The 27,415-nt window shown below is 48.3% G+C and overlaps 8 protein-coding genes across 8 annotated transcripts; 6 read left to right on the plus strand and 2 right to left on the minus strand.

The window, feature by feature from the left end:
* Positions 1-2,261: 2,261 nt before the first annotated feature.
* EDB91DRAFT_1350894 (uncharacterized protein) lies at positions 2,262-3,377 on the plus strand (the record flags this gene model as incomplete). Its single annotated transcript, XM_041326095.1, has 4 exons — positions 2,262-2,391; positions 2,443-2,680; positions 2,738-2,792; positions 2,848-3,377. The coding sequence occupies 4 exons, from the start codon at positions 2,262-2,264 to the stop codon at positions 3,040-3,042; spliced, it is 618 nt and encodes a 205-aa protein (XP_041170726.1). The 3' UTR covers positions 3,043-3,377.
* An 888-nt stretch (positions 3,378-4,265) lies between these two features.
* On the plus strand, positions 4,266-6,270 carry EDB91DRAFT_1087274 (asparaginase-domain-containing protein; the record flags this gene model as incomplete). Its single annotated transcript, XM_041316187.1, has 7 exons — positions 4,266-4,444; positions 4,731-4,764; positions 4,890-5,048; positions 5,266-5,387; positions 5,578-5,696; positions 5,931-6,022; positions 6,127-6,270. The coding sequence occupies 7 exons, from the start codon at positions 4,266-4,268 to the stop codon at positions 6,268-6,270; spliced, it is 849 nt and encodes a 282-aa protein (XP_041170727.1).
* Positions 6,271-8,445: 2,175 nt separating this feature from the next.
* Positions 8,446-9,954, plus strand: EDB91DRAFT_1350895 (uncharacterized protein). The gene is made up of 5 exons (XM_041326096.1): positions 8,446-9,090; positions 9,159-9,376; positions 9,430-9,582; positions 9,631-9,843; positions 9,896-9,954. The coding sequence occupies exons 1-4, from the start codon at positions 8,676-8,678 to the stop codon at positions 9,637-9,639; spliced, it is 795 nt and encodes a 264-aa protein (XP_041170728.1). The 5' UTR covers positions 8,446-8,675; the 3' UTR covers positions 9,640-9,843; positions 9,896-9,954.
* A 649-nt stretch (positions 9,955-10,603) lies between these two features.
* Positions 10,604-13,414, minus strand: EDB91DRAFT_1331167 (glycoside hydrolase family 20 protein). Its single transcript, XM_041325378.1, has 13 exons — positions 12,609-13,414; positions 12,468-12,557; positions 12,267-12,416; positions 12,194-12,214; positions 11,803-12,142; positions 11,700-11,748; positions 11,563-11,647; positions 11,468-11,508; positions 11,374-11,410; positions 11,257-11,317; positions 11,057-11,208; positions 10,903-11,003; positions 10,604-10,851 (listed from the first exon to the last, which is right to left on the minus strand). Exons 1-12 carry the CDS (start codon positions 13,146-13,148, stop codon positions 10,905-10,907), a joined length of 1,665 nt encoding a protein of 554 aa, XP_041170729.1. The 5' UTR covers positions 13,149-13,414; the 3' UTR covers positions 10,604-10,851; positions 10,903-10,904.
* A 1,260-nt stretch (positions 13,415-14,674) lies between these two features.
* EDB91DRAFT_1350897 (asparaginase-domain-containing protein) lies at positions 14,675-17,473 on the plus strand. Its single transcript, XM_041326097.1, has 12 exons — positions 14,675-15,252; positions 15,300-15,339; positions 15,399-15,535; positions 15,584-15,683; positions 15,732-15,842; positions 15,891-15,965; positions 16,019-16,036; positions 16,083-16,351; positions 16,404-16,976; positions 17,027-17,180; positions 17,237-17,336; positions 17,405-17,473. The coding sequence occupies exons 1-11, from the start codon at positions 14,734-14,736 to the stop codon at positions 17,266-17,268; spliced, it is 2,028 nt and encodes a 675-aa protein (XP_041170730.1). The 5' UTR covers positions 14,675-14,733; the 3' UTR covers positions 17,269-17,336; positions 17,405-17,473.
* A 96-nt stretch (positions 17,474-17,569) lies between these two features.
* On the plus strand, positions 17,570-19,234 carry EDB91DRAFT_1169622 (uncharacterized protein). The gene is made up of 2 exons (XM_041320147.1): positions 17,570-18,937; positions 18,992-19,234. Exon 1 carries the CDS (start codon positions 17,840-17,842, stop codon positions 18,932-18,934), a length of 1,095 nt encoding a protein of 364 aa, XP_041170731.1. The 5' UTR covers positions 17,570-17,839; the 3' UTR covers positions 18,935-18,937; positions 18,992-19,234.
* On the minus strand, positions 19,235-20,528 carry EDB91DRAFT_1339977 (uncharacterized protein; the record flags this gene model as incomplete). The annotated part of the gene is made up of 3 exons (XM_041325693.1): positions 19,235-19,765; positions 20,208-20,364; positions 20,487-20,528. The coding sequence occupies 3 exons, from the start codon at positions 20,526-20,528 to the stop codon at positions 19,422-19,424; spliced, it is 543 nt and encodes a 180-aa protein (XP_041170732.1). The 3' UTR covers positions 19,235-19,421.
* A 440-nt stretch (positions 20,529-20,968) lies between these two features.
* EDB91DRAFT_118183 (uncharacterized protein) lies at positions 20,969-22,673 on the plus strand. Its single transcript, XM_041320456.1, has 2 exons — positions 20,969-21,053; positions 21,113-22,673. The coding sequence occupies exon 2, from the start codon at positions 21,200-21,202 to the stop codon at positions 22,484-22,486; it is 1,287 nt and encodes a 428-aa protein (XP_041170733.1). The 5' UTR covers positions 20,969-21,053; positions 21,113-21,199; the 3' UTR covers positions 22,487-22,673.
* Positions 22,674-27,415: the final 4,742 nt, after the last annotated feature.

Below are 27,415 nucleotides of genomic sequence, written 5' to 3' on the forward strand. Positions count from 1 at the left end.
GGCACAAATCGCAGGTATGGAATGATTCAGTGTGGTCGCCTGCACATACTCGACACTTGGGGGGGTTAATACATTTGGACGTATGATGGTCGAAGGACCAGCATCGGTTGCACTGACGAACAGGTTTCAAATCTTGGAAGCGCGAGAAAGAGGCGTACCGTCCATATAAGAAGACTCCACCGACGTGTTTGAGAAGGTAGTCGATTTCTTCCTGTGATGAGACCGTTAACAGCATGGTTGAGTGGTATTTGTGTTCAAGGGTCTCCGGCTTCGCCATCCACGAGGGTTCTGCCGTGAAGTTGATGTTGCGTACACTGGGGTTGTTAGTTTTCATCTCATAGATTACTTCTGCTCCGGATCGTGGTTCGAATTCCATCATGTCTTCGGCATCGGACTTCCCTGTGTCTACACTGTTGAGAAGAACACGGAACCATTCCTTGTCTGGTGTGGCTGCGTAGTTGGAGTTTCCGACAATTAAGTCTGCGAAGGCGTCTTTGAATGGAAGCAAGTCATCTGCTGTGTAATCCGGATGTGTAATAATGATACAGTTACCTTTGGTGTTCCATTTTATGCCGTTGACCGTAACTTTCGTGACCTCCTTGAGTCTTTCATTGATCGCTTCTACTAATCCTCGGTCTTTTTGGCGTTGTGTAGGGTCCGGAGGAGTTTCGATGTGGAGAATGAGTCTAGAGGGGTGGTGTCGGGTTAACGGGTTGTTTCGGCGTCGGTTCTCTTGTTCTGTTATCTTAGTTGAGTTTGTCTTGGTCTTCGGAGTAGGAGTTATGGTGGGGCCATTTGCGATTTGAGTACGGGGGTTTTGACTGGTTTCCGGTTTATTGCCTTGTCGTAGTTCCTGGACATCTTTGACGAGTTGGTTGAGGATCGGAATTATGTCATCAGGATTGTTTCTTGGTGTTTCAACCGGTTTAGGGGGTAGGATGGCCTGTGTAATTCTTTGAGCAGCGGTAAGTATGTTATCTGGGAACTTAGCGTGGATTGATATGTTGTCTAATGCCTCTGCGGCTTTGATAAGATGATGGTTTAAGTCAGTGATCCATCCTTGCTCCGAACGGGTTTCACTGTAGATGTCCGTCTCCATTTCCGAGTCGTATTCGCGTTGGGCTACATTGTTTACCATAGCCACGTGTTCTGTAGGACGGCGTTTGGTCTGTCTCGCGGTGTTTGGTGAGGCCGATGGAGAAGTGGTTGTTTCCAGTCTACGTTTGTATCCTAACCCTCTACGTGTGGGTGTGATTGGCATGTAGCTGGCATTGGTTGGTCTGTATGGGAATTCTGGGGGTGGGAGGGGATCGTTGGGCTCTGATTCATCCCACGCCCGACGTTGCTGGAACTCCTTCATATGTTGTCTGGTGTTACTAAGGGATGCTGCTTGTGAATATGTTCTTGCTGATATACGTTTGTCAAGGTTTCTAGCTATGCTTATACTGCCTCCTGGCTCGTCGCCCATGTTCTGTTGAACCGTGGGAAAAAAGCAGATGGTGGCGGTTAAAGGTCAAAAAATGCTCTAATTCCAGTACTGACATTTGGACAAGAAGTAGGTTGATACCAAGTTGATACAGTACCGGAGCAGGCATCTCACTAAGAATGATTTTTTAGGTTGAACTAGTCTGGGTGAGCAGAGCGCCACATCAGGAGGACAAGAATATACAATTGATTCACGGCAGAGGCAACGCTGGTCCCTCATGACTATTCTGTATCTCAGTGTACGTAGCTTGCGTTATCTGTGTGGTTGGAAAGTTGTGCTGACTGGCAGATACTACCCTAGGCGCGCTATTTTGGAATATTATATACTGCGTATGTTTGGAATGCTCAGCAGTTAGTGTTGTACTAATCAGCCATCTCTCATAATCAGCATCAGCATATTTTGTATGTCTCCTCACATACACTGTTGTTTTTCCTGACCGGCGCCATAAAGTTTGCGTTCCGACAATCTCGGTGACAGATGAAGTGAGTATTGTGCACCTGTGTCTGCCATTCCCGTCCAATTATTTGCACTCGCCTGTAGGGGTGAGTGAGATTCTCGATTAGCCCGTCGGTTCAATATAATGACTGCCGCAGCTGTGAGTCTGTTTGGAATGCCTCCAGAGGCCGACCACTAAATGAATTCGTCAGGCCTTATGATGTACTTCGCGCTAAATTGGACGAATGTCGTCGTATCTGCAATACTGGGCGGTGAGCTAGTACACACAGCTGCAATGCCTAAGTGATATTGACTTCACTGAAACATCATGCAAGTCATCATGATCACTCGGTTACATGCCATGTATCAGAGATCCAGAAAGATGCTGACGTCTCTCGTTGTCATCTTCCTGGCTATCAACATCGTCAATGGAGTAATAACCGCAATATCAGTGAGGCGTATTTCGGGGGGTAAGCTATAATTATGGATGAAGGTGTATCAGGCTTGTTGACGAATACCAGAGGAACTTATTCTCTCCGGCACCTATCAGTGCAATATTAACTTTGAGGGCGATATCCTACTTCTGGTTTCCATGACTTCAACATTGCTCATGACTGTATGGGAGGTTCTCACACTGGGTCTTGCAGCCTCAATTGCTGTAAAACACTTGCGTGAACTTCAACGACCATCGACAGAGTGGATTACCATTGGGGACTGTTTTGCGGTGTTAATGAAAACTCACGTGGTTTACTTTGCGAGGTGAGCTCATATTGTGAATCTGGTTCTCGTTGTCTGCTGAAGTTCCGTACATGCTAGCTTTGTTGCTGTATCTTGCTTCGAGCTCGGTCGTTTGTCTCCAACGATCTCAACGGTATGCTGATCTGTCACTGGCCTCCGTATGCGACCACGGTTCATCATTTCTATAGGAAACAAATTCTCTGATTTATCTGGGTGTTTTCCAATTCTTCTTGCTCGTGCAGATGGTTGTTCTGGGACCACGCCTCATTCTTAGCGTTCGAGAATATCACACTAAGCTTGTGGCCGACTCTGATGCTGGAACAGGCATGACTTCGATTGTTTTCCAGGAACGCGTGCATGTGTCAACTGGCAGTGGAGTGTAGGCTACACGGGATGTATGTATTTGATGTTATTAACACTTGTCGGGAATTACGTTCGAAGTTTCGTCCTGGTACATGGTGTCGAAGTAGTCTGGTATTCTGAAGTGTCGTTGAAAGAGACATAAGCTGACTACTCACCTGGACTTGCATCAAGTAGCAAGCTGAATCCATGTCGAATTCGGATATTTCACTTTTCTGTGTCCCTTTTTTTCAAGCTAGACACCATTTTCCACCAGGCGTCTCTGTTAAAAACCTGGCTTGTAGTATTTGAAAATATTATGGGGTTCCCTGCAATGTAGCTGTGAAAAGTGTGAACGGGGCATAGCCATACAATAGCGGGGCCCGAATGTGTAGAGTAGGCTTATCTTAGCACATCAAACGACGTCAAAAATCATCATCTCATCCTCCCCTAACATCGGTTCGTCTGCTCGACTATGATGTCCGTCTTTCTGGAACAGTCTCGTGGCTTCAGCAAGTTGGGATGAAGCATTACATACATAGTGTTTCGAACGCAGGGAGGTCGGCTTGTGCACACTGCAAACTCGAGCCCAGAGGTAATCAACTAATAAAGGTGAAAGGGAGCACGCAGGGCGACAATGGAGGGGAAGGGCGCAAATTGGCAACACTGGAACATAGCGGTCTCGTGACTCGTCAGGAATAGATGGTAAAGCTGAACTCCAAGGTGCAGAATCCCAACGAATGCGCCCATGCTGTCGTAACTCGTCTCCAAGCCGTCTGTGGTGAACCGTGGCTACCAGCCGTTGTACAATGACGCCTTCAGAAAATTGGTAATGAAGATTTCAGGAGAACGAATGTGGTGTGTGCTGGTGGAATAATGAGCATAGCAAAACGAGTGTCGAGTACTGACCGTGGAAGTGTTTTCGTCTCATATACTTTGACGTTGCCAATCCATTCATGAGGATGAAAAACAGGATGGATGAGGTCGAGTACGTCGATCATACTAGTTACTACTACGACCGCGGCATGAGTGAATCAGAAACCTAACCAATGAACGAATAAAATATTTTCCGGATTTTCGTCAATTTCTCGCGACGCTCAGTCAGGTCCAACGAAGCGGCTCAGAAGTTGGGTGAAATCCAGTTCAACAGAGTGTGTTCGAGGAATGTTCGCTTACGTAGCTTACTAATATTGGGGTGCGTATGGGCGCTTCCGTCGCCTATTTATAGAAGGACTGAGTACTTAGGTTGACAGCAACTACGTCCACGATGGAGCCGCGTTCAGACGAAGCGAGAGTACTGGTGATATACGCAGGCGGGACCATCGGAATGCTCATTAGCTCACGACTCTCACGAGGTTACATTCCCGAGCCTCATTTCCTCACCGACATCCTGCGGAACCAACAACGCTTCCATGATCCTTTGCAAGGCTCTTTCTCTAATGCTGCGTCCATCTAAAGCCATAGAGAGCGGAGCAACAGCGGCAAGTCTACCCTAACGAGTTCAGATAATGTCTTGACACTGCCGGCATCACCTCAAACCACCCTTCTCGTCAGGTCGTCACACCCAATTGGTAGTATTAGCACCAGTACCGCTTGTCTCCATCTACATCGATATCCTTGCAGATTCAGAAAGCGATTGAGCACCCGGAATTCAGAAAATTTGCTGATGGTATCTATGGACGCGCCTACCATGTCTTGTAGTAACCCCCCGAAGCGTCGTTCCTGGACATAGCTATACCAAACGCACACGATACGCAATCCTTGAGGTCGGTAGTAATTCGTCTTCACAATTCAGCCAATAACTGAGCAAACTGTGGAATCCACTCCTTGATAGTAGCAACATGGAAATAGACGGTGCTTATTTTTCACATTCCTCTTTATATTTCTCCAGTTCATCATTTTGACCAGGACAGATTGGACCCGTATAGCCGCAGAGATCGAGCTAAACTACACGTCCCTTGATGTATTTGCGGTACTAAATGGAACCGATATAATGTCATATTCATCTAGCGCATTCAGCTTCCTGTTCGAGGATTTCGGTAAAACTGTAGTACGTCTCACATCCGCCAATACATAACCATCCTCACGGGACATGGCTAGATCCTTACTGGTGTTCAAATAAGGGGTTAGGGAGTCAGCAATCGATTATCGCGAAGAACCAACGGTGACCGACCAAACGAAATGGGGCAGGCCATCGTTACACGAGATTCCGGGAGGGTGTCCGACGAGCGGTTGCATGTTATGTCAACTACAATATTAATACGTAGTGGGTGCTTCAATCAGATATCATAATGAGTGCTCCTTCTATTCCAAGGTCTCCATTGCTCAAACGGTATCGATTTTCTCTCCAGAAGCATCCACCTCGATCAACGCAACAACGAACCACTTGGTACGTATCGTGCATCAACCACATTGCACTAATGCGAGATATGACTCACTGTCATTGCGACTTGTTACTCAGGCTTGACTTATCGACACCGGCAAGCATTTACTAATGTAACCTATCAGGCTGGTGAGTCAAAATCCTAGGATGCAAGGAACATTACTCGTACTCACGCTTCGATTTTATCCCTCTCCAGTGCAAAGTCTTTCATGGAATTGGTAGCAAATGGAGCAGCACCCTTGGTAACATTGCGCATTGGAAAACATAGATACAGTCAAAGCGACAAGAACAACGAGGATCAAGGAGAAACGCGTTGTGCGATGTAACATGGGATCAGTAACTCTGAGGGTAGGACACCACGAAAGGTGTTGCTTTTATGCCCCAAAAATGGTATTCTGTGCAGAACTTCTCAGCCAGAATATCAGAGGCAGAACCTATCCCCCTTCAAACGGACGTCCTTTACATCCTCGAAAAAAAACACTGACTTGTTCTATCACCGATAATGATGTAAGCGGTTGACACAGATAAATTTCCCGCTACCGCATACAGGGGCTAAAATGCCGGCATACCGTAGGATGATACCAGTTCCGAAGGCAATGGATCACTTCCTAACGCCTGACGATCACTCGAAGGAACAACGTGTAAGTATTCTCCCAATTCAACATGCTTTATGCTAATGTTGCTTCGCTTCTGTTTGCCAGTATTCATGTCATCAATGTTCCCCATTTCATCCGAGTCGCCCTAGTCACATCAGCCACCTATCGAAGGTATTCGGGCCATAGCAATAGCACTACACAGAAGGCGCGGAGGTGGCTGCGCGAACAACCGAACGATCGCGAGGGACGAACACCAACAGGCAAACGGAATGATGCAGGCCAGGGGTAAATGAGATCGACTCAGGCAGGTGTCCGATGGACGATATATTGCCTTTCAAAGCAGAAACGATGGCGAGGAAGGAGTGATGTGATATGGGATCAATCACTCTGAGGGACACGGCACGAGCACTGCTGCGTTTATGTGTTGAACGTAGTGATCTTCACGACAAGATCGTGAGAAGAGCTGATCCCTCTTCAAACAAATTATGCCACTACACCTCAAATCAGATTTGCTCTGATTTAGATGTTCTGTTGGCGAGCTGGTGGTGGCGAAGGAGTCGATGAGCGCTAGTACAAGGGTTGCTTACTACACAACGGATCCAACATTGTTCAAGTACCTTGCTTAAGCCTGCTTTTTTTTTTCACTCCAAGCCGCAGTTTAACCTCTTGGTAGCCTTGGAATTGTTGATGTCAACCTCGGAAGTCCTCTGGAACGTCAAAAACAGCCTGCCGCGCTCACTCATAAAGATTAAGACGATGGGTAAGCAGTTCTCATAGGAGTTGTGTCAACTTGAAACCTGACCAATGAGCAGACAAAAGCGAGAACTGTGCAAGTGTTCCTCTGCATCTCTGACAATGCTGTCCAATCCAAAAACCGTGTCCGTGAGATCCTGATGAGCTCCGGCTCCATCACTTTCTCGGCCAGGTCTGTATCCTGGATAGTTTAGTTGAATGATGATTCTGGACTGGACTGACATTAATCAGGTGAGCGATTGTGTCCTGCGCAATAGATACTGTGCCCACCTACGACTCGCCAGATGCAGAAACAACACCTTATCTCGCCTCCAGTCCCAAGGGTTATCACCGAGTTATCCTTGACTCTTGCGAAGTGAAGAGGCTCGGACTAGAAACGAGTAAGAGAGAACTATGTATCATTAGCACTAAGTATGCAGAGGAATCGTAGTAAGTAGCTCACCTCAGTCTTAGTTGGAAAGACTGAGGGAAGGGAATAGTATGGACGCTGAGGATCGTTGAAACGGAGAACGAAACGTGAACGTGGATGAAACGTGTATGATAAGGTGAATGTGTATGTAAAATAGATACGGGAGAAGGACGTATCGTGATATTGACAAGCATCTTGACGGCGATCTTCTTGACAGAGCGCACGTTCTTCAAGAGGCGACATTCATGGCGAAGAGGCTCAAAGAGGTTGTCATCAAAATCATCAGGGACCAGAACTCTTTGTTCATAGTATATTTTCTCTATACTTATGACACTTCTGAGAATGCTCAAGTAATGCCAAAGCATCCATGCTGGTCGGAAGGAAGTGAAGATAAATGAGGTCATGAGAGGTCACGAGGTCCGACTCCCGAGCAGCGAGGCTTCGCTGAAATGACGTTAACTCCGGGTCGTCCGAGATCAGTAATGCGCGGAGTTTGAACCTTTAACTACAAAGTCAAGAACAAGCAGGTTGGCAGCAGGTCCTAGCATGGAGTAGAGCCTAAAGCGAGTTCAGGCGAGCGACGGACGAGGAGAGAGCTAGAACAAATGTATTATCTCAGTCTCGGGAAACGGACTCGATGTAAGTCTAGTAATGTACCTAGAACAAATATATTCTACGGGTATAGTTAGCTCTGATGCGATAATGAAAACGGGGGACTTTGACTCACATCTCAGTCTCGGGAAACGGACTGAGATGCTCGTTCGTACGACGCGTAGCTTTAAGGTAGTTAGCATAGCGATAGGTAATATAAGATAGCATAGATAAAATAAATAGTTGCATATTGTATACCTCTGCCGATGTCACTTCGTCTTCCATCGTGCCTTCGGGTAGCGCTCGCAATGTCTCACTCTGGCGTCTCACCTTCGGACTTCGATCCGGACTCCAACAGAGCCAGGGCTTGAGAAATTGTCCCTGTGTGAGTAGCGAGTCCCATTAATGTACAGTCCACTCATATAAACTGATAGCGGGAACGGTCGGGCGATCTTGCATTTTCAAGAGTATGGGTGACACAGTATGTGGTACAGCACAAGCTAAAATGTAACCGATGGGTCTCCTTTCGGGTTAGTTTGAACGTGCTGACTCGAAGGAAACACGAATTAATTTTAGGTCGATTCTGTATGCTTCATCTCGAAGCATGTAACATACATTCTCTGCCAGGGAGGTAAACACAGATCATAAAAATAAATAGGCAGTCGTCTCGGGGACATACCGAATGTGAGTATATATCTGCTCCGGCGGCCGTTGTTGTGCGTTCATTTAGACGGCATCATGTGCCTTAGGAAGTCCATCAAACGTACGTATGTTATCTTTCGCGGGAAGCTGGGTCACGAGCTTGTCTCTTCATCACCATGATTTTGAGGGTGTATATAAACGTCTGCTGTCCTCTTAATATTGTAACTCTGCTGCCGGTCACAGCTCATCTACCTGCTCACCTGCCGGCTCGTCCATATATCCTCTCCACAATACAGCCCATCCATGTCATCGTTTAAACGCAACCAGCTTCATGACACACGTACTCCAGTATATATTGGCATTTTTCCAGAATCCAGGTCATGGTGGACCCCATCCTCATCACATTCGCACGCACCATCTTCTTCTCTATCTCTATACAAGTCCCCTCAAGCTGTCACTGCATCTCACCCCTCCTTGAACGCGCCGTGTCGCATGAGGGACATTGATCCCACCGTAACCTTCGCTTCCCCCTCTGTCGTCATTGCCAAGTCATCCTATATTATAATATTGGATGGCGCACCCATACACAGCGAGGACACGAAACTCGAATGTATCGGATCGTGTTTCACTGGTTCTATGAACCCTTCCAGTGACGGTCCATTGCTCTACAGAACAGCTTTAGTTCCCAAGTACTGGGAGATCTTGTGCAAATCTCCAGGTCTGTACTTTCTGACCTCGACTTGCTACAGGCATGTAACTGATTTTCCCGGATCCCACTATATACAGCATCATTCAGGATGTATACCGTCCTCCAGACCCAGCATGTTCCGGAAGGTCGTCAGGTCGTCCCCGCCCTGTTCTTATCTTCTCGGCTATATACCACTTCCGATACACAGTTCCTGTGTGCAGGCCCCAATCTTCCATACCATGCCTCACATATCAAGCCAATCCACCCTTCACCGCAGACGGTGCTCACTCTTATTCCGAATCACTCGAGCCCATTTGTTCGCAAAACCACCCTATATCTCCAAGCCTCTCTGATCAAGAGAGCCTTCAGTCGCACGAAGACAGCACGGAAAACCAGCTGTACGAGCAACTCATACTGGGCCACTTTTCCCCTAACAAGACGCATCACTCGCCTTTGACCATATCGAAGGAAATAATGGCACAGCCGTCGTCTTCAAGCTTCCCGAAGGACATCCGTAATTATGTGAGTAACCGGTTCAATGCGGAGGTCTGCTGCTCATATCTTCATCAGCTCATGTAGGAAAGTAGTACACATGTAACAGTATTAGCGTGTACGGTATGCTTGTTATTCTATATGTAGAGTCCTCTGGCGGGGCCGGGGGCCAGATGCTGCCAAACTGATTTTCCGCGGATCCTCTAGGGCCTTGGGCCTTGGTCATTGGCCCGTCTGAGCGTGATACTTGAGAAGTTATAATGGACGTGATGTTGCTTCGGGATGCACTGTGTGTGTACTTGTTATTCTAGATATTAGAGTTCTCCGGTGAGGTTCGATCTAGATTCTGAGAACACACATACGTGTTTTTTTCCTGACTTCCGCGTGCGACTCGTTTTGCGCTTATTGTCCCCTGGTACAATAGTGTGAAGTAGTCCGTCATGATTGGAGACGGATATGTATAATTTCGCCGAAGGCTCTTATCTGACCCCTGTACAGTTACAACCCTAGTAAGTACTATCTAGCGACGCCAAGCTTCATCCATAGCCTATATTTTGTCAGCCGAAAAAGCCACATCCCCGCTTATGCGATTCATCAACAGTACTGGACGCTTGAAAGCTACGTTTGGTGAGACTTCGCTAGATAATTGACCTATCAGACTTTCACGCATCGGACCACACAGACAAGACGCCACAAAACAATCACTATTGTATTCACAATCACTCATGTACCACCAAACCTCAACACACTCCAAATCGAAGAAGGGGACGAAGCTCGTTGGCCGAGACTCACCGTAGGAAGAAAAGACGTAAAGAGAAGGACTGAGGAAACGCGCCCCGAGGATCAAGCACCTCACGCCTCATATACCTACTCATACACTTTACCACAGCCTTTCCCCTTGTACGAAGTTGGCGTCGGCTTTTGCCCGACAACATGCCAATGGAGTACGCGTGCGTCCCAAACCAGCCAGGAATACATACACCTACTATAGTTAAGTCGGGAGCAAGCCCGCCGCATTCGAATAGGGCTATGTCCAACATAGGGTCTACGACCCCAACGGACAATAAATTTGAATTAAATAATAATAATAATAATAATAAAATAAAAGTACTATGTAATGAGGCAGTCAAGCTATAAGTAGGTGTGTAAGTCCTAACCGAAGTTTACTTTTGGCGCTGTCAAATTGTCCCTGCCCGATTTTCTGCACTGCAGTGTTGATGACAGACGAACAGCGAGCGGAATGCGTTGCCCTCATAGTAGTAGTCTGGGTTCCAACTGTCGTACATAGTTTGCATACGTCTATTAATTGTTCGTGAAAAAACAATATCGAGTAGATTTTCCAGCACATACTCTCAAGCGTACAAATTGCATGCGTCTGGCCTGATCGCACACCAATGCGGCTGAAGTGGAATGGCATTGATCCCGCGCTGTACCATCCAATACCGGACATCCTAGATTTTTCATCTGTCATTTAAGCACTTCGACGTCTAGAAGCACCACTCACATGCAACCGAGGAAGTGCCTCGGTGACGTTTAGTGCGGCGCCAGTGGGCTGCTTGCCGCTCCAGAAAATCTCCGCCGATGATGCAGCACGCGGCCACACGATGGGGTCCACGTTTTGGGGACCAGACTGCTCACTCCATAAAATTTGCTCGCCTGGGAGTGTTAATTCGCATCACCTCGAGACTAGATCATGCGTGTTACCTCCGAGAACAAGTCCGTATTGCGCCTCGGTCAAGTTTGCCAACGGATCAAAGGTATATGCCTAACATACGTTGTGAGGTGTGTAGCGATCAGGAAAAATCATGAAGCAGTATTTACCTTGGACCAGGTCTTGAAGGGGTCGCACCAACTATTTCTGTTCACCCAAGAATGTCAGCTCAGATGAAGTACAATCAATGAGGTAAGGACTAACCCAGCTGGGTCGTCTCCTACCCATGCACCGGCACCACAATCCTAGGACCATAGTATCAGGATGATGCGTTCCACAGGAGTAGCTCGTCAACCAACCAGGTAAAAGTAATTTGATGGTACTTGAACGATTCTGAAGCCCCTTTCTGCCACTGCTACAGCATCCACAGAAGAAATCCAGACCCTGTCGGTACACTTAAAGGAGCTGAACCAGATAGTGCTGCCAATATACTCACATCACGATCGTCTCATTTGAGAGTGTAATGTTCCAGTCGAGGACCATATCTGAATGACCGCCTCCATTCAGTACCATCATTCGAAAGGAGAAACAACGCACACCTTCCCATACGACCGGCGTCTTTCCCTCAGTAATAAGTGCTCCGTGAGTAGTCTGCGTAAACGCGTCTAGAGCACCATTCAGCGTCATGCCAGTGCTGTTGAGCTGCTGCTGCGTGAGGTAGTCGTTGGCGTAACAGTTCGTGTTCAATTCATCGCCGCCAGTGGCGAAGTAGTATGAAGGTAGGGTCTTTGCGACATCGGAGAGCATGGAAGCAGTGAAGTTGATGACCTCGGGGAGTGCGAAACGAAGCTCGGCGGCACCAGGGGGCTCGTTTAAGCACACGACGTATTCGGGGTAAGTAGCTGCAATAATACCAGTGTGGCCAGGTGTGTCGATTTCCTGGTAAAAAACAATGAGTTTTTTTTGCAGCATCTACTAACAGATACTGACCATCATAACATCAATACCTCTCTGCGGGACGTCCATAAGCGGACAAAAGATGGCAATAAAGGAAAAGACGTACTGCAGCAGCATACTGGACAATGTATTGTACATCACTCGCGGTGTAAACTTCTTGAGCAGAGTATGCACCGTTCATCGCCAGCTCGGGGTACTGTGCGATTTCGAGCGGGAAGCTCTGACTATCTGTGATATGCCAGTGGAAAGTGTTGATCTGTCTAGCGTGTCAGCAACCACAAGTTAACAAGTTAGGGAAAACACTCGCCTTGACCCAGCTCATCGCGTCCAAAGTTCGCAAAATATCAGCAACGGGGTAGTAGTTCCTCGAGGTATCCAGTGCTAATCCTCGGAAGGGCTATGCACATGAGTTTCAGCTAACATCAAAGCTTATATGATAACTGCTCACATATGCAGGAGTGTCCGTGATAATAATTGGGGCCAGCAAAGTGTAGGTTACTCCTCCGTAATAGTAGAAAAGCTGATTGAAAGTAGTGAGCCCTCTATATAGACCCAAGGTCGAGTTCGCCGTCAAAGTAGCAGCCGAGCCATCTGCTGGAATCGTCAAGGCATACTCCTCGCTGCGGGTGCCCAGAGGCTTCACAGCTTCGGAAGCAATGGGCTCTGCGGTAGCACCGCTCGTGAGAGACAGCGTCACCTTGGAAAGAGTTTTCGCGCTAGCAAGCGCGGCAGCGTCATTTGCGCCGCGTCCGACGACGAGACGTCCAAGTTTGTCGTTTTCGAGATAGTATTGCGATTGTGAAACTGCCTCGTATAAATCCGCCGGCGCGCCTGTAACCTGCATGTCAAAGCAGAACGAAGGGGAGATCGTGAGGGCGGTCATCCCGGTCTCGAGGGTAGTTGGGATTGGCCAGAGAGCCAGGACGCCAGAAGGCAAACGGCATCCAGCGACAAACGCCAGGAGGCCAACATGGCGAGAAAAGGCCATGAATATCGTGCGGGTTAAATACGCGACCAGTCCAACTGCAGCTGTGGGTATCAGGTTGATGTGCAACAGTCGCGTACATAGCGTTAAATAATGAGAGACTTGACATCGTCAAGACGTGAGAGCGGTTAGATGAGAGTATCACGTATTTGCTTTGCATGAAATGCGTCCAGCGTGGCAGTGGATAATAGTTTTAGCAGACATTCAAATTAAGCAGGGATAGCTGGACAAGCGTTCGAGGAACCTGGCAGGCAGGAAGGAAGCCCAATATTCATCTGAGATTATGTGCGACCATGCCCTATGGATGCTTAACGTTGCAACATTAATGTTGAGCATGCAATGATAAAAGTAACATTTACATACATAGGTGCCACGGAGTTAAACGGGCTCAACGGAATTCAACGGTGCGGAAACACTTCTGTCACGTCATTCCTTTGAATCATATGATGAGGCTGGAATCTGGATCTAATCATCCAGGATTTGGAAATTCCAGTAATCTGCGTGTACACCGTATCGGAGAAAGCAAGAGTGTTGATTCTAGATATACGGGCGAGACCATTATTGCTGAGAGCAAAGAACGCACATAGGCCAGCGAGTTCTTCGTAGATATGGGCTGAAGCAGTACTACTAGGTACTGCGGTGCCACGTAAACCTTGCCACAGCTTTCGCAGCTGTGAAAGGCGTATATACCAGCTGGTCTATTGCATATGATGGCACCACGATCGATTTTGTTCAGGTAATCTCGTCGAGAGTTGGTCGAGAGTGGTACGACCTTGATTCCCATCGCGTGCGGTATGATAAGCCACTCATAGACATCTTAACTCGCCAGAAAATATCAGCTACGTTCATCCAGTATAAGACTATCTCGCTGGTGCTACGATGGATGAAGACACTGAGCTATAGACCTCTGGTCAGTAAGCTAATCTGGAAACCCTGACCGTCAACGTTGGCGGTGGCAGCAGCGGCCCGTCTATATTGTCATCATTGACGACGGCAGTGACTTGGGCTGTGGGGTGGACTTCTTTGACAGTTACGCATTTTTGCCCGCGCCACCAACTGCCCACAACGGAAACTGATCGACTCCGTCAATGTACAATGACACCTTCAGAAAATGCGTGTGATCTGGTGAAATCATGAGCATGGCACAAAAAAAACGGATTTCGAGTACTAACCGTGGAGGCCTCGTGTTTTCGTGTCATACTTTGCATTTGCCAATCCATTCATGAGGATGAAAATGATATGGATGAGGTCGAGTGTGTCATTCATCCTATTTAGTAGGAGTGAGCGATTCAGAAACCTGGACCAATGAACGAATAACCTAAGCGTTCTTGGATTTTCGTCAGCTTCCGGTCACGACACTCAGTCAGGTGAGACAAACCATCACCAGAGTTGACGAAAACCCATCCCCATCATCAGGATTCCAGACCGTGGAATGGGCGAAATGGGTCCTGCTCGCCTCTTCTAGTGTGATCAATTTGTGCATAGGTTCATGGCGTTGAAGGCTGTTGAAGGATTCACAGTCGTCGCTTAGATTTACTTACTAAGACACCCCACGGGGTACTAATACGGGCGCTTCCATCGCCCATTTATGGAAGGAACGACTAGATCGACTACGTGCACGATGGAGCCGCGTTCAGACGAAGCGAGAGTACTGGTGATATACACAGGCGGGACAATCGGAATGCTCGTCAGCTCACGAGGTTACGTCCCAGAGCCTTATTTTCTTACCGACACCATCCGGAGCCAAAAACGCTTCCATGATCCTTTGCAAGACTCCCTCTTTTCCAATGCAGCCTCTGTAGAAGGTTACAGAGAGTGGAGCAATAGCGGCAAGTCCACTCCAACCAGTTCAAATCACGTCCCGACGCTGGCGGCATCACCTCAACCGACCCTTCTCGTCAGGTCGTCACGCCCAATTGGTACCAGCACCAGCACCAGCACTCTGTCTCCCTCTATGTTCTCGCAGATTCAGAAAGTGATTGAGCAGCCAGAATGCCGAAAAGTTGCTGATGGTGTCTATGAGACGCGCCTACCGAGTCTTGTAACCCCCCGAAGCGTCGTTCCTGGACATGGCCATACCAAACGCATACGATACGCAATCCTTGAGGTCAGTAGTAATTCATCTTCATCCCGCCAATAATTGAGCAAAATCAGTGGAATCCACTCCTTGATAGTAGCAACATGGAAATGGACGGTTCTTATCTTTCACGACCCTCTTTATATATCTCCAATTCATCATTTTGACCAGGACAGATTGGATCCGCATAGCCGCAGAAATCGAGCTAAACTACACTTCCTTTGATGCCTTTGTGGTATTGCATGGCACAGATACCATGTCTTACACTTCGAGCGCACTTAGCTTCCTGCTTGAGGATCTCGGTAAAACCGTTGTACGTCTCATGTGCATCATTGAATGACCATCCTCACGCAACGACTAGATTCTTACTGGAGCTCAAATACCCCTATCTCAACTCCGGAACGATGCCGTAGACAATCTCCTCGGCGCACTGTCTATTGCAGGCAACTTCATCATACCAGGTAATTCTAACCTGTCATCGTGCTACTGTGGTTTATCTCTCATTCTAGAATGCAGCTTGTATTTCAATCATACCTTGTACCGCGGTAACAGAGTGTCCAAAGCCTCCTCCTACGACCTCAATGCATTTCATAGCCCTAATTTCCCCTCGCTCGTAAACGGTAAGCGATCATGTGCCATCTATACTTTTGTGACGAGTTTTGTTTCAGTTGGAATAGGTATAGTTGTTAACTGGAACGACGTCCTACGTCAGACCAGTCTTCGAAGATTTAAAGCCTACAAAGGAAAGCATTAATATTTCAAATCGTTCAACAAACCCGCTGACGTCTCCTTATAGAGATGAGTCCCCATGTCGGTGAGCACCTACGAGACATGTTTACATTCAACCTAACTCTCTCTAGCAACTCTCCGCCTATTTCCGGGTATGACAGGCGCCACTGCTCGCGCATTCCTATCGCCCCCGACCCGTGGAATTGTTCTAGAGACATTCGGCGCTGGCAACTCTTCTCAACGTCCAGATCTTCTCGCGGCACTCAAGGACTCATGTGACCGAGGCGTCGTCATCGTTGCAATCTCACAATGCGCCAAAGGCTCTGTGTCGGGTGATTACGAGACAGGACAAACACTAATTCAAGCTGGTGTCGTTCCTGGCGTGGATATGACTCCCGAGGTGTGTCATTTGTTAGTTATTGCGTTAGGCAGGCTGACTGACTGTCGGGCAGTGCGCTCTTACGAAGTTAAGCTACCTCCTCGCAAAACCCGAACTTACAGTGACCGAAGTTCGCTCACTTATAAGTCTTCCTTTACGAGGCGAACTCACGCCTCCGTTGTCATCCCTACCTGCTGCGCCCTCATTGGATGATGTGAATACGACCCTGTCAGGATTGCTCTCTCAATTCGTTCGTCTATCGTCGGCGCGCAGGACAGACGTTCCTCAGATTGTGATTGGAGAAGAAGCGCAGGGTGCTGCAGCTCCATGGAGCCGTACTGCCGCAGAGCACGCGAGTACGGAAGCTGCGCTCTTACCCTTTCTCATGCATCTCGCTGTCGCGCGAGATGACATCGAGGGACTTGAGTTCTGCCTTGCTTCGGGCGAGGCGGGTTCCGGCGTGACTGAGGGAACGGGAGAGGTGATCGTACCAGGAGGTATAGTGAATTGCCTGGATGCGGGGAGCGGGAGGAGTTCCTTGCATGTCGCTGCAATAAATGGGAATATGAGGTGCGTCGAGAAGTTACTGGCGAGCGGTGCGTTGGTGCATCTCAGAGACGGACTGGGACACACGGCCTTGTATTATGTGAGGGTTTCGTGATTTTTAGTGTGGTTTCGGTGGCTAAGGTTTAGTAGGCTGCACGTCAAGGTTATGCTGGCATTGTCGACACGCTTGCGAGCGCAGGCGCGAATCTCGGAGGGATGGAGAATGAGGTGGGATATGTGGGTCTCGCGGTGCGTAATGCAGTTCGTGCTGGAAATGAAGCTGGAGTGGATATTTGGAGACGGGCTGGCGTGAAACCCGTGGATTAGTGATTAATTAGTTGAGACATTGTCTCTGCGAACCTGTGGCGGGTTTCATACGTGTCGTAACTTAGCGTTATGTAGTAGCACGCTCTTGTTAGAGCATAATGAGTTTGATGATACCGTCACGGATGCCGCGGATCTAGATCTCAAAGCGTTGAACGTTGAGCCTCCGTATGTAATTGCCATACTCGAACTCTAAAAACACACCAAAGCGTTCAAAACGTTCTGCTATTTTGCCCCGACTAGCATTGTAGCAAAGCACTTAAATTAGCACAGGGTAGCGCTTGCGAACTTTGCGGGAGGACAATACACGTGACCGACGCGTCGTGGGACTATGTTTATTTTTGTTTAGAATAGTATGCCTCGTGTTCCCCACAAAAGGGTACTTCACACCTTTCACTTTTTCCCCAGGACCGAAGATTCCGCCATATATAAAGGTCTGGGTTCCGCTGCCCAAAAGATTGGGGCTCTTCTCTTTCTTCCATCTTGCAGCTGGTCATCGCTGGAAGAATCAAACTCTCTTTCTCGTCCTTTGTCTACCGCCGACTGCGTTCGTATCAGTCATATCGTATCAGCAGCCCCCACAGAACCGCAGGTTAAAATTCGAGTTCGAGTCAAGTTTGAGTGGAAGAAATCAGCGTCATGGCTTTAACGATAGCACAACACCCAATACTAGTCAGAGACCACGCATCGCGCGTAACACGGGCGGGATCAGTCCTCGTCGACTCAACCAACGTGCACCGTCGTATCAGGCCTTCATCATCGACAAAGCACTACAACCCTCTTTTCCCATTTTGCTCCCGTCCGTGCAAAGCCCCACCTACCCTTTCCCTTTCATCGACATGTGCCAGCTCCTCGCAATCGCGGGCGCTCTTACCATCTCCGCCAGATCTCCCAGATGTCCGGAGCGTCATACCCTTCCCTTCCGTGTCACTCGCAGATGATGTTGCTAGCATAATCGACGTCGATATGTTTGATGGGACGATCGATAGCGTTGATCCGCAGTCTTTCCCATCAGCCTCGTTTTCACCGTGTAATGACACCGCCTCCCCATGCTCCGCGCAGACTCGTCTTCGCAAGCGGCGATCCCAAGCCATCGCCACACTCTCCCAGCCAAAAGGTCCCAGACGGGACAAAAAGGCCAAGTCAAGGGAGAATAGCAGATCTGGGAGTGCAGATGCGACCGTGCGCAAGCGGTCTCGTAAGAGTTGGCGCCAAGTTGCGGACTTGATGTTCCTTGCTACCGTCCATCGCAGCCTCGTGTCGAACGTCTGCGGTACTGATCCGTGGGATTGTGTTAGTGAAGAGGATGTTGCGCCAGTAGATGCACAGACCCTTGAAGGGCAGGATGTGCTCCTGGCGCGCAGGATACAGACACGATTGATCGAATTTGGATGCTCGTTGATTATTGACGGCGTCCCGGCGGTGCCTCGCGATAATGACGTGTCTATTCCTCCTCCTTGCGCACCGGAAAAGTCATCTCAATTTATACGTTCCAACACGATCCTAAACCTCGGCAGTTCACCCTCCGACACGCCCTCACCACGATCATCCCCACCGCCCACAAGCATCCCCATACCCCCAGTCCTCACTATGCCCCAGCTCGTCGCCACGTTGATGATGCGACATAACGACCGATGTAGCACGCGTTCCCGCTCGAGCTGGCGAGCTCGTCGTGCTGAACTCTCTTCTGGTCACTTCGTCCAGCGGAAGTCACCCCTGTTTGCAGCTAGCTGACTTGTGCGTGCTGGCTTCCATGCTCTGATGAGGCAGAGATTGAATCTTTGCTGCCAGGCACGCGTCTTCGCCGTCGTGGCATCGTATCTTTGCCACGAGGCGCCATATATTTGCCATGAGGCATCTATCTTTGTTTTATATCTTCACGACGTTTCACGGGCGCTACGACACATCATACTGTGTATTGATAGTCTTTTAATTCTTTGCGGAGCATGGTTGAGTACATGTAACGCTAATTTGTGGTCTTGCTTGCGAGATCTACGTAGTGCTATGCAATTCAACGCGTAATGATACTGAATCATGTGATCGAGCAGCGAAGGAAGTTGCAATTGGCCATGAGTTTTGGGGTGATGGCAAGCTTCTCGAACACTGAAGGTCATCAAGGCTTAGGCTCCATTAGGACAGCAACAGATGACTGAGAAGGCTTCGAAATAATAGCTTTCCTCCGCTTTTGATTATTGGACGGAGGTCGTCGGCGCCAATGAGATCAGACCTCTTCTCTAAGTCCCGAGAGCAAGATCAACTCCTCATGAGACCATGGTTCTGTGCCGCTAAGTGTAAGCGTGCGTAAATTGGGGAGTGAGAGAACCTTGACCAGGTGAGATAATTGGTGTTTTGATGTCCCCATATATGTGGTGATGCATAAGAATTGAAGTTTGGTGTGGGTGAATGGCTGTAAGACTTGATCGGCAGCCCCGTCACTGGATAATACGTGAATCGTTAACGAGGAGAGGTCGAGGCATGATTTGAGCAAGGGGAAGAATGTATTTTCATAGATCTCGATATTGTCATTTGTCAGGCGGTCCCATACGGGGTCAGGAGTACCAAAGCCTGCCAGGGTATAAGAATCATGGAGTTAGGACCCAAACCACAGCCTCCTAGTCATTTCGAGGCTGTGCAGATTCAACGGTGGGCGCGGCAGTGGAATATGAAGAGACGAGAGTTGATTCACGTAAGGGCGAAGAAGATTTCGTAGCATGATCGAGTCGTTATAGTCGCAGCACTTGAACTCCAACGACAGGGGACGTTCTTGCGATCGCTTGAGCCACATGCGATAGTTGAAACCGTACCGCACGGTTCAAACTTCACACAGAACCAACACCACAAACTGGACATGCCCACCGCAACCTCCCTCCATCGTCGGCATATTCTAGTTAACAATATGGGAGCTTGTCTGTTTGATGGGGGCGAGAAGTCACCAAATTTGGGAGACATTGGAGAAAAAAAATTGGGATAGGATGTGTTCGACGAGTTGTTGGTGAATATTACCCACGACTTCTTCGAAACCTGAGAATCGTGGTAAACTGCATCCATCTGCTGCTGCCATTCGGGGATGGTGGCCCTGATAGGCTATGATCTTTGAGCTCGATGGCTGAGTGGTTGGTAGTGGGTAATCTGGCTCGGGAGTATGGGGTTTCGAGGTCTGGCATCTGGTCAGTAATTGTTGATATGTGCCCATCAGGTATATGAAGGTATGTGTACATACAATTGCTTGTGAATGCGCGAGTTGAATCGATTATTACTTTTAGACACGAGTGTTTATAAGACTTACGATGTTTCTCACTGTACTAATGATATCCGAGGCCGGGGACATGTTGACTGTTGAGTTGGCTGTCACCTAGTCGAGGACTCAGGAAACGTTTGCCGAGTGAAAAAGCTACTAGACATCGTATCCCGCGTATTAATTTCTGGATGCTTCCTCCTGGATCGGGACTTATAAATTGGAGTAGATGTTGGCGGAGTAGCATGATAAAACACCTACAATTCAGTCACTAATGAAGGCGAGTGAACTCATACTGTTCTTGCGAGATTCCGACGAGGTTCGACAGATTCGAACAGTTGTCAAGTTATGAGGGAACGCAGTCAGCCCTACCAGAAGATCAATTGAAGATCGGGCTGAATTGTGTTTCCGAAAGTATATGGGCGCTTGTTCCACATCATATGCGCAATGCTGACCTATATGGGTGACTGAGCAGTGAGCGCTATTTTGTTCAGTCACGCTAGCACTCACCATATTACTTTCCTTGCAGATCTTCCGCGTACCCCTCGATTGTCCACTCACTGTGTGCTTTTCGCTCTGATATCATTCGATTTCGCACTCATTGCGAGATCCTTCACGGTGAGATGGGTCAGTTATTAATAAGTTCTGTCGCGCTAATGTGTCGAGCGGCCTTGCAGCGCTGTCCCCCTGGCCATCCTTGTAGATCCACGTGTCTCAACATCCTTGCCAACACCCTTCAAGACAGAATAGAGCAGCGTGGAGTCATGTCTGACCTTGATGAGGTCATTGAGCACCATCGGACGCTACTGGAGCTCCGTTCCCCAGGTCATCCCGAACGACACTTTGCTGTCAATGATCTTGCACACAGACTTCATGCGGGATTCCAGCAGCGGGGAGTCCAGTCTGACCTCGATGAGGCCATCGAGCTCCATCGGACTCTACTGGAGCTCCGTCCCCCAGGTCACCCTGAACGGCACTTTACTGTCAATGATCTTGCACACAGACTTCACACGAGATTCCAACAGCGGGGAGTCCAGTCTGACCTCGATGAGGCCATCGAGATCCATCGGACTCTACTGGAGCTCCGTCCTCCAGGTCATCCTGAACGGCACTTTGCTGTCAATGATCTTGCATACAGACTTCACACGAGATTCCAACAGTGGGGCGTCATGTCTGACCTCGATGAGGCCATCGAGTGCCATCGGGCTCTACTGGAGCTCCGTCCCCTAGGTCATCCAGAACGGCACTTTGCTGTCAATGATCTTGCACACAGACTTCACACGAGATTCCAACAGCGGGGCGTCATGTCTGACCTCGATGAGGCCATCGAGCGTCATCGGACTCTACTGGAGCTCCGTCCCCCAGGTCATCCTGAACGGCACTTTGCTGTCAATGATCTTGCACACCGACTTCATACGAGATTCCAACAGTGGGGCGTCATATCTGACCTCGATGAGGCCATTGAGCGTCATCGGACTCTACTGGAGCTCCGTCACCCAGGTCACCCTGCACGGCACTTTGCTGTCAATGATCTTGCACACCGACTTCATACGAGATTCCAACAGCGGGGCATCGTGTCTGACCTCGATGAGGCCATCGAGCGCCATCGGGCTCTACTTGAGCTCCGTCCCCCAGGTCATCCTGAACGGCACTTTGCTGTCAATGATCTTGCACACAGACTTCATACAAGATTCCAACAGCAGGGCGTGATGTCTGACCTCGATGAGGCCATTGAGCGCCATCGGGCTCTACTGGAACTCCGTCCCCCAGGTCATCCTGAACGGCACTTTGCTGTCAATGATCTTGCACACCGACTTCATACGAGATTCCAACAGCGGGGCGTCATGTCTGACCTCGATGAGGCCATTGAGCTCCATCGGACTCTACTGGAGCTCCGTCCTCCAGGTCATCCTGAACGGCATTTTGCTGTCAATGATCTTGCACACAGACTTCATGTGAGATTCCAGCAGCAGGGAGTTCCGTCTGACCTTGATGAGGCCATTGAGCGCCATCAGGCTCTACTGGAGCTTCGTGACCCCCTATCATCATGAACGAACCGCATCTCTCAACAATCTTGCATTCGGACATCATGCGTGGGTGATTTCACTTTGTCGCCAACATACGAAATGCACAGAATAACTCAATGAGCGGCACACGGAGCAAAAGAGATCAGAGAGGTTTCAACCATGTAAATATATTTTCGAGTGCTTCAAAATATACAATATGATACTGTTGGGTAACGGAGAGCGACAATATTCTTATGAATCTGAGCTTGCGTGAAGGGTACGACTCAGTCACTGATGTGTACGTTCTCCGACCAAATTATCTGAGAGTTGTATCTGATGGCAAAGCCACAAGTCTCCGAGGGAGAATGCTGACATTACCAGCGTTATGTAGTTGCGGACATTGACATATCCCAGAGGCTGTGACTTTAAGCCACTCGGGACAGTCTTGAGGCGATAGAGTACTGATCGCAGTCGTAAGTATTCCATGTGACCTCAGCTGCGCGGTACACCCCGGAGCGTAGCTTGCCCCCTTGAGCACAAGTACAAGAGGCCAGGGCCACCAGTCGTACACAATTGCGACCTCGAAACGTACCAAGCTTCGGTGTGCACGGGCACTCATGGGGCTTTGAGCGACCTGCTTTCTATCAGTGAAATCGTGTCTCCAGATTAGCAGGTTCGGGTCTCATTGTTAGAGACAATGATTGGGCAGTGCATGACCAGAACTAGCTATGTTCGCCCGTTCATTGTCTAGTTAATCTACGATGTCGAACTCATACCTAATCCAATCAACTCACGGACGAAGAATGGTTGGGTGCATGCTCCATGGCCAACGTTGCATTTATTCCTCAGTTGTTCGATACGCAGTCCAGGATCATTCACCATCCCAAGAAGAGTACTTGAAATGAGTTCGCATGGGTTCGCGAAGACACCGTCGTTTGCGTCACAACTCATCTAGATGACGAGTGATGCCTCTAGGCATCAATATCACGCCTGATCACTGAAATTTCAGGGAAGGATGTTCCTGGCGATTATTTCTGAGTCGTGTTCTCCATTTATCATTGTGCAATTGTCAAAGTTGTGAAAGATGCACAGATGACGACGTTCAGTCATACGGCCGCCCTCCAATTTTTACAATTATTCTACGCAGAATCACCTGCTGCGCTGGGCATCACTGCGCTTGCCCGTCTTGGACACCATATCGATGCCGCATTATTTTCTGCGATACCACCAGAACATGGAACGAATCAACTCATCGAGCTCGGCACTACTGTTCTTGTTAATGCATCAAGTGTCTGACCCACCGTACCCCTGGCCTTTTTGCAGGGTTCTTCCGCTTTTCGAATCCTGAAATTTTAAACCAGAACTTCTTGATCTCTTCAAAGTACCATAGGCGGGCTCTTCTTTGTTCAGCCACCGGTGAGAAGGAGAGAGAAAAGTGGCGTATTTGACAATTTCGTCAGGCGGACCATCAGACGGGAGAAAACGCGCCTCGCGGTGCTCCCTAACATCATCAAGACTAACAAGTGTCTAGTAGGCGTGTGAGGCGCATCGGGATGTTGTTCGCCGCATTTCATTTAGGCGGTCTGATAGTCACTATTGATCTATCGCAAACCAAGATGAATTTATAGAATAAAATGATACAGCCATACAATACCTCTTACCTGCGTGAACGCCAGGAGATGTTCCATCGATGCAGCGTCATTGGCAAGATTAAGTAATGTCTCTGCGGAGGCGATCAGGAAAATATTTTAGGTGAACTTCAGCATCTCAGCCAAACATTTACTCACCTCAAGCGATTGCTAAAGTTAAAGAGATGGATACGGTAGAACCCCAGTATTATTCGTTACGATCTGTTCATCGAAGTCCATCGTCAACCGAACCATCGTAAATATCTGCGGCGTAGTGGAAAAATTGCCTCAGGCTGGTGGTACCGCAGATGCGTTTAGCATTACCATCAGCGCTTCTTGGCAGGATCCGAGCCAAAGGACTAGAAACTTTTGTATGAGAGCGGGATGTTGATCGGACCGGGGATTTGACTTCATCGCTCATAGCCTCAAGGCGCTAAGTTAGCGATTTCGAAAGCGGGAATTTGCGAGCGAACGAAGTTTGTAACTTTAATAAGATTGGTGCAGTGGACTGGTCACTGCAAGGACACTAACATCTTTCGACAAGGAGATGATAGACCTGGATGTTCAGTTCTCCATGATATTATATGCAATAGTACTAGAGAAGTGCGTACTGCCTCGCCTGCACACGGTGGTGTCACGAACTGCACTGGAACCATGAGTTGTGCCCTATTACCTACGGGCGGTGTTAAGAACTATTTCTTCGTCCCACAACATGCCCCTTAGGTTGTGGAGTATAGCTGGTCTTCATATTTGGGCAGGTTCGCAAGGGAGACAATGTAGGAGACAGATAACATGGGATAGGCAACAAAAGAGAAGAAGGAAACGAGGGTATGAACACCAAAACCTATGGGCGGAGAGCTCGCAATCAGTGGCGAACTGCCTTACATAGATTCTGGAGCACAGCTGGTGGTAAGAGACAAAGAGAAAGAGTAAACCAAGGTTGCTTTTCGTTACACAAGTCGAGTTCAGCGGAAATTTGGGCGAGCAACTCAAAAGGACAGTACTAGGAGTTCGAGTGCAAACATTTGTCTGGTTTTGTTAAGGATGGAAGCTGTTGGCAAATAGACAACAACAACAACCACTATTGGGTACTACTTAGATATTGGCAAGTGGTTATGTTGATTCAGAAATCAACATCGCGAAACGCGCTTTCAGCACCTCATTCTTCCTCGGAGTGCACAATCACATGCAGACGACTGGCTGAAGTGCTGAAGATTTTCGGCGCTAAATTTTTGGATTGAAATGGATCTTGGGTGTCGCAGCGGACATGAACAGGTGAATAGTCGTTAATGGATATGCAATTCAACGTTATTTACAAGGCAGAGGCATTGGGTAACGGGTTCTTAGACTGAAAGTTGCTCAAAGGTAGACTGGTGGCCTCATAGACAGAACGGCCCCGAGTCTACATTCTAGCTGCTTTCAACCTCCACACAACACCGTATCTCTCTCGATTTCTATTTAATCTCTGGAGTCTAGCTTAGTCTAGTACACCAATGGTTGAGAGAGAGAGAAATTCTATATTTATATACCGCAACAAACAAAGTGAGCTGTTAAGACGCGGTGCTACACCAATGGTTGAAACATTGAAGCATTGACGGTTACGTTTGTCCCATGTGCGCTAGGAATGACGTCAGCACGCACAGCAACCTCGTGTCCTCCTGCAAGTTGCAACCAAACGAGCGCCCACTCGTCCTTTAACTAGCCTCCAGCGAGATTTCCATTGCAGCATTTCGTCTCCATCACGCTTCGCGCTGCCCATCGTTCCATAGCTCGATTGTTTCGCGACCTATATCTTCTCACAACTTACTCGGCTCCAATAGATCCAAGCTTTGATTCAAATCTCTGTACGTCGTCCCTGTCACCCAGATTGTATCTAACCGCACCCTATAACACAACTAGTGTACTTCCCCTATCATAACCTCAAGCTCACTGTGCGATAGACGAATCTCACCTGCACCTTGCCTACCCACCGGGTGGCGATAGAGCATGGAAGAGCTAAGGAGGGAGAACGAAGGAGGTGATAAATCTCTTCTATCATTAAGGACAGACATACAATTATCGTAGTATACAGACATAGATTCCACTTCTCTATTGTGTTCCACATTCCCCAGTAATACCCGAGTTGCAGTATTTCACCCATCGCTAGGCAATCTTATCCTTCCGCTGTCTGACAAGATCGATCAGTGCCCTTCAAGACGCATCGGTGCCTGCGCCATCGGTAAGTCGAGTTAAGTGGAAGTTTGGGTGAATTCAGTTCGAGTTACTCAGGAATAGTACTGTATGGACGTTATAAAAGTATGTTTGGTCTTGTTAGGAAAGGAAGCTGTTGGCAAATAGACGACAACAGCCGCGCTTGAACGTTTGAACATTAATTCAAATCAGCATCATGAAACGCATTTTTGCGACGTCCGTAGTGCATCCTAAGGGATCGTAGGTGTCATTCAAACTTTGATATTGTCTACAAACACGTTTCTCTCGATTCATATTTAACCTCCGGAGACTAACATGAAAGTTACACGTTGAACTGTTGGCGGTGCTGACTGGCTGTGCAGTCACAGCAGCAGCATATGGGCTAGCAATCATGTCAGGACTCACAGCAGCCTCACGTCCTCCTGTGACAAGACAAGCGCCGACTTGTTGTTACACGCCATACAGTAAGCTTTCAATAACAGAATAGATTGAAACATCCATCCATCCATTTCATCTCACGCTGCACTCCCCATCGCTCAACAGCTTGGTCGTTTCACGACTTAAGCCTGTTCTTGACAACCTGTTAGGCTCGGCTTCAATACCAAGGATAGAAGGAACCACCTTTATTCGTCTTTAGTCTGTCTAAGGAGACAGAAGCCAAGGAACAGCCGAGATGTTATTGCTCTGATCCAATTCTTCGTACGTTATCACTCAAAATAACCGTCATTCAGGTAATTTCTAACCGCACCCTCAAACCTAGCTAGTGTTTCCCTGAGTTATTCCATTCCATCACACAATTTATGTCACAACCGTGTAAATGAGCGACGATCAATATTAATGTTAGTATTTCCATCTCTATCTGTCTCTCGCCCCCTGACCTCATTAACAGTTTCTCGATTGTTTGAAGGAACTTCGGAGAGACTGTCCTAGGTCGCTGTCAAGGGTGCTGAACATGACTCCCTGAACGCCAACCCCATCCGAAGTGTCTGGAAGTACCCGGGTAGACCTTCTCAACTACATCTACGGATTACTGGATGACCGAGATACGAGTCGACTCATTTGGCTGCATGGCACGGCGGGCGTCGGAAAGTCTGCCGTTGCGTTCACTGTAGCTGAAAGGATGCGAAATCTAAAAGCGGCTTGCGGGAACATCTTT

This window comes from Suillus paluster, assembly GCF_016628075.1.
Source record: "Suillus paluster strain FC165 chromosome Unknown EDB91scaffold_122, whole genome shotgun sequence".
Lineage (NCBI taxonomy): Eukaryota > Fungi > Basidiomycota > Agaricomycetes > Boletales > Suillaceae > Suillus > Suillus paluster.

Coding starts and splice junctions, on each gene's coding strand:
- EDB91DRAFT_1350895 (XM_041326096.1), top strand. CDS start 8,676: ATGTCATCGTTTAAACGCAACCAGCTTCATGACACACGTACTCCAGTA. Junction 9,091..9,158: donor GATCTTGTGCAAATCTCCAG/GTCTGTACTTTC, acceptor CACTATATACAG/CATCATTCAGGATGTATACC. Junction 9,377..9,429: donor CGAATCACTCGAGCCCATTT/GTTCGCAAAACC, acceptor GAGAGCCTTCAG/TCGCACGAAGACAGCACGGA.
- EDB91DRAFT_1331167 (XM_041325378.1), bottom strand. CDS start 13,148: ATGGCCTTTTCTCGCCATGTTGGCCTCCTGGCGTTTGTCGCTGGATGC. Junction 12,215..12,266: donor TTGTCCAGTATGCTGCTGCA/GTACGTCTTTTC, acceptor GACGTCCCGCAG/AGAGGTATTGATGTTATGAT. Junction 11,509..11,562: donor CATCAAATTACTTTTACCTG/GTTGGTTGACGA, acceptor CTATGGTCCTAG/GATTGTGGTGCCGGTGCATG.
- EDB91DRAFT_1350897 (XM_041326097.1), top strand. CDS start 14,734: ATGGAAGGAACGACTAGATCGACTACGTGCACGATGGAGCCGCGTTCA. Junction 15,253..15,299: donor TACGATACGCAATCCTTGAG/GTCAGTAGTAAT, acceptor GAGCAAAATCAG/TGGAATCCACTCCTTGATAG. Junction 17,181..17,236: donor AGTGGATATTTGGAGACGGG/CTGGCGTGAAAC, acceptor GTCTCTGCGAAC/CTGTGGCGGGTTTCATACGT.
- EDB91DRAFT_1169622 (XM_041320147.1), top strand. CDS start 17,840: ATGGCTTTAACGATAGCACAACACCCAATACTAGTCAGAGACCACGCA.
- EDB91DRAFT_118183 (XM_041320456.1), top strand. CDS start 21,200: ATGTCTGACCTTGATGAGGTCATTGAGCACCATCGGACGCTACTGGAG.